The sequence below is a fragment of the Lepisosteus oculatus genome, chromosome 1 (genome assembly GCF_040954835.1).
Source record: "Lepisosteus oculatus isolate fLepOcu1 chromosome 1, fLepOcu1.hap2, whole genome shotgun sequence".
Lineage (NCBI taxonomy): Eukaryota > Metazoa > Chordata > Actinopteri > Semionotiformes > Lepisosteidae > Lepisosteus > Lepisosteus oculatus.
The window spans coordinates 21,576,734-21,587,917 of record NC_090696.1 but is presented as its reverse complement, the minus strand read 5'-3'; the positions used below and the strand labels follow the sequence as shown (position 1 = coordinate 21,587,917).

The window sequence follows — 11,184 nt, the reverse complement described above, 5'->3', positions numbered from 1 at the left end:
TTTTCAGTTTTTACATTAAGTGAAAGTGCTTTTGGAATTGTAAACAGGGGCATCTCCTTGTGGGAGTGTGTAGGAAGCTACCCCACCACAGTGTTGAAGACGATACCCTGGATTCTACGAGGTTAGAAGGTGTCGAACTGGTGCACAGGACGGAAAAATACGTGAATTGTCGGAGACGTTCTTGTACCTGAACAGCAGGAGGCGCTATTTGCCAGCACGAAACCCTAACCGGACGTCCCCCTCAGAGGGGCGTGATCGCTCTAGACCCTGGTCCTGCTGCATCGATGGTCCCACCGGAAGTCGAAAAGAGGAGGGGCTGCGTCGGGGACTGAAATCTTTCCCAGAAACGGCGATTAAAGCGAGAAAAAGTGAATGAGCAAGCAAACCAACCTCTTCTGACGGCAGTAGATATCCGGAATAGAGCCCCGTCGGTCGTGCGAGACAGCGGATGGCATGGAGATTGTGAGCTGGAGAAAATATTTATATATCCGCGTTACCGTATTTATTTTCATGGAGCCGACACGCATCTTGTGTTTGCCTGTGTTTCCACTAAATAATGTATTTACTGGGAACGAGCTGTACTCCGTGTTCAGAGCCCGGTGCTTGCGTCTTTCAGACACCTGGGGAGCATTCGTGTCCTGCACGACATGAGAGAGGGGGCGAGAGAAGAGCGAGTTGCTTTAATTCGGGCAGATCGGTTACGTTACTGGCAGTTGATTTTCAACACTGCAATCTTGCCTCGTCCCGTCCTCATCTCTCCCTCTCCCTCTCCGGTGTGGAAGGACAGGGCTGTAACTTGGAGTTTTATTACAAACTCTGAAACCCGGATATGCCGCTGTGTTCGAAACAAACTTCCGCCTGCTCCGGTTCGGTTCGGAGCGCCGAGCCTCTCGGTCTGTCCTCCCGGATCTGTTCGGAGAGGAGTCTTGTGATGCTGCCGGGTCGGAGGCTCGGTTCAGAAACACCCTTGTCCTGCACGATCGCTTGCAGTGACAGGATCTCAGACTTTTTTTTTATGACTTGTCGGGTTTTTGCTCCCGGTGATTTTTCCTGCTCCCAGCCCCCAAATAAATTCCAACATTTTTCCCCAAAACTCGCCTGTCCATAGGGGCGCGGGTGCTGACGGGACAGTAAAAACGGCATCAGCAGAGCCGCCCGCTTTTAGCGCTTGACTTGTTATACACAATAAACTTGTGGCCGCAATTCATGGCGGATGCTTTGTGTTTGCAGATCGCAGCCGGCCTCGAAGACCCAGAGGGCAAAAAGCGTCCCCTTACAGCAGGTGGGTAGGACAGTGTCCCAGTGTGCCGCAGGGGCAGCGAGGGGGTCTGTAGCCCAGAGACCTCCAGCCCTGGTCCTGGACTGGCCCTATCCTGTAGGAATCACAGGTGCCCTATATGAAAAGAGCCGACCCAGCTCCACTGTGTGCGGTCCGGGACATGACATCATTCAGAGCTGATCTGGCTGTGTTCAGCTGAATCAGTAAGAGGAGCAGCCGAGAGTGGAGGAGGTCTAAGGAAGGCTGTCACGGAGATACACCCCCATCACCGCCTTAACGCCCCACTGTGGGGCGCCCCGACACTGAAACAGGCACCAGATACTGTAGTAGTTCAAGCAGGGAGCTGCCTCAGCAGGCTTAGGCTGCAAAGGAACAAGTAAAGGTTGATTCCAGGCTGAAAAGAGAAGAAAGGAAACACAATTTTTTGGCCGTGAAGCCTTCTTCGGGTGAGCCGAAACCAAATACTGTACCTAACATGCCCACCCGCCAGGCTACTGAAAAAGCTGTTTTCTCTGTGTATCCAGTAACAGCCTGTAGGTCAGTCAGCTTACCAGCAGGGGGCGGTATGGTCACATGTAACAGTTTGAAACAGCTCAGTTCTCCCAGCAATCAGAGGACAGCCGGCACAAAACACGGCCCCGTGCCTCCTGCCCTGTTGGAGGAACAGGGACCTGAACACGGTGTCTCCTGTCTCTCTCCCGCAGACCCAGATCGCGATGTTTACACGCGGTTCATGAAGTCGCACCGCTGCTACGACCTGGTGCCCACCAGCTCCAAACTGGTGGTCTTCGACACCTCGCTGCAGGTACGGGGGCCACGCCGGGTGCCCAGATGCCTCTGCTCCTTCCTCCTTGTGTAAAGAAGCAGTTGGCACCTCTTTACACAAAGAGTTGTGGGAGGGGGTGACAAGCTGCCCAGCCATGTTACTGAAACGGAATCTGCTGGGATCCTCGAAGAAGTGGCTTGATCTCCACAAGGAGATCCTGTGTTTAGTCACCAGCCCAGCAGACACGATAGGCCAAGTGTCTGCTTCTGTTTTGTAAATGTCCGCAAGTCGGCGTGTCTGAGAAAGTGCTAAGCTTCTGCAGAGAGAGGGTATGGGGTTGAATTGGTTTAGGGTAGTGCTTCTCCATCACAGTCCCAGAGGACCTCTGTGTATGTGTGTGTATCTCCATTTCAGATGGGTCTGTTAATCCCCTCTGCTAACTAATCTCTGTGTGATTGCTTTTCTTTCTAAAGACGTCCTGGGATCTTCCAGGAGGAAGCTTCACAGCAGTGTATTTAAAACAATAAGGGTGGTGGGGGTGTGGAACAAGTTGCCCAGCCATGTGGTTGAAGCCGATACCCTGGCTTTTTTCAAGAAACAGCTGGATGACATCTAATTCCTGGGGGGAGGTGTTGGCGTCTGTGGCAGGATAGCTACACTTCAGATTTGGTGCTGGTGTTCCTGTGAAATACAGCAACAGTGCCAAGAGGCTTGTGGACTGCTGTTCTGAACAGCAGCCATTCCCCGTCAGGAGAATCCTCAACACACACGCTCGTGTGTCTCGGTAGACCTCAGAGCCGTGCAATCGCTGGCTGTCGTTTTAAGACCGCGCTGTTGATGAGGCACTGCTGCTGGGATGTGATGGAGTTCCAGTTGTCCTGACATGGACTGGTGTCTCTTCTGAGCCTTGATCTGGGGCAGTGACTCTGTTTGTGTCTTCCAAGTGATGCCCATATGCTTGGAATATTTGTCCTGAGAAAGCTGGGCATTATGGATGTTGGGGGTCTTGTAGAAATGGGTGGGTCGCAGGGCAGGAGGCGAGGAGAGGTGGTGTAGGACAGGGGCCATCCTCATCGTTGTGCCTTCCTCGTCTCTCTCCCCTCAACTCTCCTTCCTGCCTGTGGCCCTTTCCCCCTCCCTGCTGCTGTCTTCCTTCTGTCTCCCCTCTCCTCTCTGTCCAGGTGAAGAAGGCATTCTTTGCTCTGGTGTCCAATGGCGTTCGAGCCGCCCCACTCTGGGACAGCAAGAAGCAGTGCTTTGTGGGTAAGGAGCAGGCGTTGTGCCTCGACACCGCTGAGTGCTGTGCAGCTGTAAACTCAGAGACCCTCAACAGTAAAGAACACTGGAGAGGCTCTCCGCACTAGGTTAACGGCACCCTCTCTCTCCTGCAGGCATGCTGACCATCACAGACTTCATCAATATCCTCCACCGCTACTACAAGTCTCCTCTGGTAGGACACTTTCTGTCCCTCTCGCTTCAACTCCTCTGTCTGACAGGGCTGTGCTGCCCGCCTCCCCGCCTCCCTCTGTCTGACAGGGCTGTGCTGCCCGTTTCCCCTCCTCCCTCTGTCTGACAGGGCTGTGCTGCCCGTCTCCCCGCCTCCCTCTGTCTGACAGGGCTGTGCTGCCCGTTTCCCCTCCTCCCTCTGTCTGACAGGGCTGTGCTGCCCGTCTCCCCGCCTCCCTCTGTCTGACAGGGCTGTGCTGCCCGCCTCCCCGCCTCCCTCTGTCTGACAGGGCTGTGCTGCCCGCCTCCCCGCCTCCCTCTGTCTGACAGGGCTGTGCTGTGCTGTTTCAGGTGCAGATATATGAGCTGGAGGAGCACAAAATAGAGACGTGGAGAGGTAAGTGTCTCTTTCTTCTTACCAACGTAAGTCATGTTTGGTGTCCCACAGGGCTCCATTCTTGAATCTGATCTTTTTATTGTCTGTGTGTCTGTAACCACTGCGGTGCAGCACGGGGGCGCAGTGGTCAGCAACGCTAGGGTCCCGGGTTCAATTCCGGGCCTGGGGTACCATCTGTGTGGGGTTTGTATGTTCTCCCCATCTTCACATGGGTTTCCTCCAGGTGCTCCAGTATCCTCCCACAGTCCAAAGACATGCTGGTAGCCCCTGGTGTGTGTGTCTGTATGTGCCCTGAGATGGACTGGTGTCATGTCCAAGGTGTACCCTGCCTTGTGCCTGTTGCTTGCTGGGATAGGCTCTGGCTCCCCTGTGACCCTGAATTGTGTGAAGGGGCTAGAAGATGAAGGTTACCATTGTGTCAGATTCTTCATCGATATGCCATCTGCTTTCATATCAATGCTGATGACCCCCAAATTCTCAAAAAGTTGGATCAGTTAGCGCTGACCTTGTCATGCTGCTCAAATGAACTCTGAAAAGGCCAAGGTAAAGCTGATTGGCTGTCCTTGTCACCTCTGCAAATGTCGGCCTCAGCTTGAGTGTTGATGTCCTGGTATTCAGGTCAGGAATCCTGTAGTCACTTGTGACCAGAGCCTTGCATTCGCAGCTCATGTTCTCAGTCTTGTGAAGGTGTCTTTACCTCTACATGTGTAGTAACAGACAAATACGTTCTAGAGCCACTGAGTAACTGAGTTTGTTGTATGCAAGGAACAATAAGACCAAAGTATTGTTTGAAATATAGGTACAAAACTTCCAGTTTATATAGCAAATTTCAGCCGCTTCTGACGCAAATTGTTACCATAGTAATGGGGGCCCCCCTATGTTTGGACATTCCCAAGACCTTGAACACTTGTGATGGTCTGTTTTATCTTTCCTTAGTTGTGGGGGGGGGGGGGGGGTCTTTATCTTGCACTTGGAATTTCATATCAATTAACTCCCATCCCACCATAACTCAAAGGTGCCTGAACATGGAATGGTTGAATTCGTGTTCTGGCTGTTCTTTTCATGTTCTGATGTTTTTGCTGTTCTTGTTCTGTGCAGTGCCTTGAGTCATGGTCATGAAAGGTGCTGTGTTAAATAAAGTCTTTATTAAATGTGAGTCAATGTCATAATGGCTTTCTGTCTCTCTCAGAGGTGTATCTGCAGGACTCGTTCAAACCTCTGGTCAGCATCTCGCCCAGCGCCAGGTCAGCACTCTCTCATCTGGTGTCCACACCCTGTGCCTCTCTCTTTCTCTCCCCCTGTCCCGGTCTGGATCTCTACTTATCTCTCCCTCTTTTTCTGCCCTCCTGTCTCTGTCCCGCTGTATCTGTATTTATCTCTCCCTCTTTGCCTGCCCTCCTCTCTCTGTCCTGCTGTCTCTGGATCTGTATTTAACTGTCCCCCTGATGATATCTCTGAACCTATCGGTTTGTCTCTCTCTGACCCTGTGTCTCTCTCTGTCCCATTTTCTGTCTCTGAACCTCTGTATTGGTCTGTTTTTCTCTTGTGTCTCTGTCTCTCTGGGTCTGCCATTCTCTGTCTCCGTCTTGTCTCTCTCCCTGTGTTTTTCCACTCTTTTTATCCTGGTACATCTCTCAGAAAGATGATCTCCCCAGTATGTCTCTGCCTCTGCCTCTTTCTGTAGCTTTAATCCAGTCTCTTTCTCTCAGTCTGTATGACGCAGTGTCGTCGCTGGTGGAGCACAAGATCCACAGGCTTCCTGTGATCGATCCCCTGACGGGGAACACCCTGTACATCCTCACACACAAGAGGATCCTCAAATTCCTCAAGCTGTTTGTGAGTATTGCCTCTCGCCCTCTGACCCCTGCCCCTTGACCCCTGGCAGTAACTTACCTGCTCATGTGCCATCTCTTCCTCTCCCTCTCTCTCGCCCCATCCCTGTCCGGGGGGAGAGATCTCGGAGATGCCAAAGCCAGCCTTCATGAGGCAGACTCTGGAGCAGCTGGGCATCGGGACGTTCAAGAACATCGCCATGGTGAGAACGGACACGCCCCTCTACACCGCGCTGGGCATCTTCGTGGAGCAGCGTGTCTCTGCCCTGCCTGTGGTGGACGACTCCGGTGAGGATGGGGGGGGGTCAGAGGTCAGCACACAGCCAGGTGGAGAAACGCATGTGCAGATGCAAAGCCAACGTCGAAGGCGTGCAGAACGTGCAGCCACCTCTGAATTATGAAATGACCTTTTCCTCTTGCTCTTCCTTTCTAACCTCCTCCCCTCTCTGTCTCCCTCTGTCTCTCCCTCTCCCAGGCCGAGTAGTGGACATCTACTCCAAGTTCGATGTCATCGTAAGTGTGCCCCTCTGTTGCTCTGTCTGTCGGGGGGGGTGCAGTTTCCACGTGGCTGTTGTGTTTGGGCAGGGTGGGGTGTGTGCAGTGCCGACTCACCCGAGGTCAGGAGGTTGAGCTCTCCAGCGCCTTGTGAAGACCTGGAGTGGATCAGCCTGCAGTGCAGAGGGAGTCTCTGCGTGGAGCTGGACAGAGTGTGGTCTCCGCTGGGGTAAAGCGCTCGCGGGACCTGCAGAGCCACACGTAGAGAGAGCAGACATAAACGGCTGCTGGGTGCCAATTTAGTGACAAGCTGTGCCCTCTGACACTGTAGTGCCCGGTCAGTCTCGGACAGAGGTGCCGCACCCTGCCTGGCAGGTTCAGTAGGTCACCATTAATTAGATCATCAGTTTCTACACCTTGTTCTAAAAAATCCCAGGGGCTCCCAAAATCGAAACGAGGCACTTCTTGACACAATGGGCTGGAGGGATATGGAACAAGTTGCCAGCCATGTTGTTGAAGCCGATACCCTGGTTTCTTGTTAGAAACAGCTAGTTGGGATCTTCAGATCTTATTAGCCGATAACTACCGATCGGCCCCGCTTCTTACTCTCTGCTTGCGGCATGAGAGTAATGTGTTGGAATTCGATCGTTTTTATTCGATCATTATTTTATTTTTTAGTTCCCCAAGAAGCATGTTTCCTTAAACAAACGATTTGCCGAATTGCTCAGAACTGGCGATTGTTCGCGAGGCTGACAATCTGGTGGTCGAGGCGGCCCGGGGGTTTTGGAGGGCGGGCCGTTAGGAGGAAGTCTGTGCCCCGTGACTGGCGTGGCGTTTCCGTCTGCGGCCCTCAGCGTCTCGCTGTGTTGTTGCTGCAGAACCTGGCGGCGGAGAAGACCTACAATAACCTGGACATCACCGTGACCAAGGCCCTGCAGCACCGCTCGCAGTACTTCGAGGGCGTGCTCAAGTGCTACTGCCACGAGACGCTGGAGGCCATCATCAACAGGCTGGTGGAGGCCGAGGTGCGCAGGACTGCTTGAGCTGCTGGCTGATGGGTCACGTGGGTAGCTAGCTAGCTTGCCAGGAGTCGCCAGTTCCCACATTTGGAAGTCCAGGAATCCCAGCACCTGATTGGTCGTGACATCATCAGATGTAGTGTTTTCCCCAGCCAGCAGGTTCCTGATTGGCTGACTGTCCCAGCCCTGTCAGGGGCTTCTGATTGACCTCCAGACGTGTCTCCCTCTTGGAGCTGTAGACCGAGACTCCAGCAGGGACGGGTCGTCACTGGGGGCGACGAGATTGACCCTTGTTATAATGTCCTAGTTTGTCAGAATCCCAACAAAAAGTGTTTCTAAGGGCCTGACCTTTCCAGCATTCCTGAGAAAAAGACTCGCAGGAGCTGAGACGTGCAGGTTTTCAATTCAGGGCAAGAGACAGTTGATTAAAGACCCTCTGACTGCATTACATATATATGCTTATGGGATCTTTTGACTTATTTGTAACAGTTGCAGTCAACACTGCAATTGCTGCAGTCAGCACTCGTAAATATATATTCTTTATTTCATGTGTCGAAATACACTGTAGAAAACTCACTAAAGCACACACAACAGACTACACCCATTGTAAGTAATTCACCCACCCACCCCTGTAGGACTGATATTCATGCCTGTTAGACTGATTTACAGGTATGCTGTACAAAAAAGTAATTTATGTATTTAGTATTTTTGCATGTTGCTGGTTCTTACATGTCTTAATTTAGTGTACGTCATTGTATTGTTATTGTTTTTTTGTAAATGCATAAAGTACTCATGTTACATACACTCTTTAATTCGAACATGATGCAGTCACTGTTCAGTATATGCACTTTAACAATATTTTACATGAGATGTATTTCACTACTCATTTATACTTTCATTTCTTCTGTTTTGACCGCTCTTTAAAACCAACCCAAGCCTGTTATCTGAACTCATCCTTTTGCTGGGAGGATCCAGCAGAGATCATTCCCCTCGGGCAGAGGCTGGTCCAGTTCTCCCAGCTGTGCCCCCCTCAGTGACTCCTGTCTCTGTGCCTCGCAGGTCCACAGGCTGGTGGTGGTGGATGCCAGCGAGGTGGTGAAGGGCATCGTCTCTCTGTCCGACATCCTGCAGGCGCTGGTGCTGACGGCCGGAGGTCAGGTTCGCTCCGTCTGTGTCTCGTCATGTCTGCACAGATAGGGCCGTCCCGCTGCGGCGGGTACGAGACGCGTCTCAGGTAGCCCTAACGAAGCGTCTTGATGGTCCCTTCTTTTCAGGAGAGAAGAGTGACTGATGACTGTTGATGCGAGGAGAGATGGAGGGATGATAGAAGAGGCTTTTGCGGACAAGGTCTGAAAATGGTGGGGGTTTTGTGGTGCGTGGAAGGTTTCCCCTTTACTGCTCAACCTCCTGCACCCCAGAAGCTGTCTCTGTCTACGATGCTCCATAATACTGAGATCAATTGACTCGGGATCCAACATTGGATTTGATTTGTCACGGTGAAATCTGCAGTGCAAATCCTTCACTCTGGACCAGAACCATTCACCAGCCTGCACCGGAGCAGAAGACCTCATTCCTCATTGTAATTTTAGGTTTAGGAGGGGTAAAGGACTGAGCCAAGCGTGAGAAATCTGACCATTCTGGCCCATCCTTTTCTGTCCACAGCACCGTCTGAGCTCAGCTCCCCGTTCTTGCGCGGAACCTGCAATCTGTTCTCCATAGCCAGGACCTCTCACAGCGGAGCCCTGGTCACCCCAGGGCCACGGATGCTTAGGCTTTTAGCTCAATCAGTTGTTCTAAAACGGAGGTGAGTGGTACACCCAATGGAAGAGCCTCATGGATGGCAGGTTGAACTCTGTGGTCCGGATGTTGCTAGTTCAAATCAGGGTTGTGCCACTAGCCAGCAATAATCAAGATTCCCCTTAGCAATGGCACGTAATTGACGAGCAGCACTGGGACAGATAGGGTTTACTCGGTCTTGTCTGCTTCTGATGCAGCAGCACCTCTATTGTCTAAAAACTGGCACCGACAACATAGGTGTTCCTCCATCTGGCCATTCCAAGACAGGTGGGCGTGTGCCAAGACATTAACCAAGGATGTAGAAAAGCAGTCCTGGTTATGGAGACAAATGTAATTAGGACATTTTCTGTATTAATTACTCCCCAGGAAAGTGTTGTTTTTTCCCCGAACTTTAATTTAGAAAGAGAGGCTGCCCCAGGTGGATTAAGGAGGAACCTTAGGCGGTCGGATTGTGTAAAACCAGAGTGAAATTCAGTCAGGTTTAATATTCCTTTATGAAGAGTTCCCTGGGATCTTCAAGGTGCCCTTAGTTTAAAGTTACATTCATTGGTCAGAATCCCCTGTGGCAGTGTCATCACACTGGGGAATGGTTTGGAGGAGCGCCCCCTACTAGTCCAACAAGACTACTACTGGCAAGATGAGGGACGGAGAGCCTTATCGCCATCAGAGAAAGTGCAGGGCAATTGTGCTGAATCTTGGCAGTTTGTGTTATTTCATTGATCATTCATTTATCAATTATGTATGCTGATAATTTTAATTAGGAATGATTTGAATTATGTATACTGGTATATATATAATTGATCTTTTCTGTTCATGCTATGTATTTTTTATTTTAAAGCACAAGCAGTAATTTGTACTGTTTCTGTGTTGTTTTTTTATGTCTGTTATTTCTTGTGTCTTGGAATGTTTATGTGTGTATGTTTTACCCTTCATATCAAATGATCTTGTTGCTGGGCTGTTGTCTTTTGGCTGACAGCCTTGCCCAGCTGCTGTGCTCTGCTATTGTAATAGGGGGCATCTGACAATGTCGCTGCACACATCTGGACAGAGCTGTGCGATCCCCAGCTCCTTCTCCTTACTCCCTTGTCCTGTCTGCAGCAGGTTGTCCAGGCCTGGTCCTGGGGGGTCAGTGTGTCTGCGGGTATCCAGTCCTGGTCCTGGGAGGTCAGTGTGTCTGCTGGGTTTAGAGACACTTGTCCTCTGCATGTCGAGTCAGACCACACTGTTCCCAGACAGCCACGTTGTCAGTCCCGGCAATGTCAGCACTGAAGTGTTTGGTTGACTGGAATTGAAGTTGATCGGTATTCCTTCTAATACCGACGTCAAAATGCTTTTTAAAAGATTAGTCATTTTCCCCGAAGGGCGTAGTGAAAAAGAAGCACTGACAGCGTTTGTCAATTAGAAGAAATTAAGAGCTGGTCAATAAGTTAATTTGTTTTCATAAGCCTAGGCCTTTTAACTAATTCAACTGGTATGGTTTGTGTTCTAAAGCATTTACCCTGTGTGGACAATGTGATTTGGGAATTTGAAGTAATTATTCATCCTCTAGAGCTGAGCACTTAATTGTGCACTAAAACACCTATTAGCAGCAATTACCAGGACCAGCAGCTGGCAGGTCTCTGACAGTAATGCTGGATTCAACAGTCAAGCCCTCTAGAGACTGTTTAGTTGTGTGCATTACACTGTCTAGAATTCTGCACCCTGTCCTCATCACGGCCTGGGGTCAGAGGTCATAGCCCAAGACCCATATGATGGCAATGGCCACAGCTTCACAAGCAAGTCCTATGGCTTCTACTCACCTCCACCAAGTGTTGCCCACCTGTGATGGTCATTAGTTTTGAATTAAACAGGTTTGGTGCTGCTCCTCTGTTTTTGTTTTACAAAAAAAAGCCAAGTAGGTTCACATGATGGTGTGAATGCAGCTGTTTAAAGAGAGCTACTGGAATGAAAATTGGATACGCCTGGCACCATTGATTAATTGTGAGCCTATGTGAATGACATTCTAGAATAAATGAATGTGTGATGTGTTACTTCAAAGCATCTGATCAGTGGATTGTGCAGGCTTCTTGGAAAGGGGAACCAGCAGTGCATCTAGCAGGCTGGATGATACGCTTTCTCATTTACAGTATATTTAAGATGATACGCTGACTCAG

General features: G+C 50.6%; 1 protein-coding gene across 1 annotated transcript; it reads left to right on the top strand.

Moving 5' to 3' along the window:
• Nucleotides 1-288: 288 nt before the first annotated feature.
• LOC102683649 (protein kinase, AMP-activated, gamma 1 non-catalytic subunit) lies at nt 289-9,887 on the top strand. The gene is made up of 13 exons (XM_006629452.3): nt 289-462; nt 1,231-1,282; nt 1,984-2,084; nt 3,227-3,308; nt 3,437-3,495; nt 3,843-3,888; nt 5,078-5,132; nt 5,598-5,724; nt 5,843-6,008; nt 6,196-6,233; nt 7,094-7,240; nt 8,294-8,387; nt 8,509-9,887. Exons 1-13 carry the CDS (start codon nt 454-456, stop codon nt 8,523-8,525), a joined length of 993 nt encoding a protein of 330 aa, XP_006629515.2. The 5' UTR covers nt 289-453; the 3' UTR covers nt 8,526-9,887.
• The last annotated feature ends 1,297 nt before the right edge of the window (nt 9,888-11,184 follow it).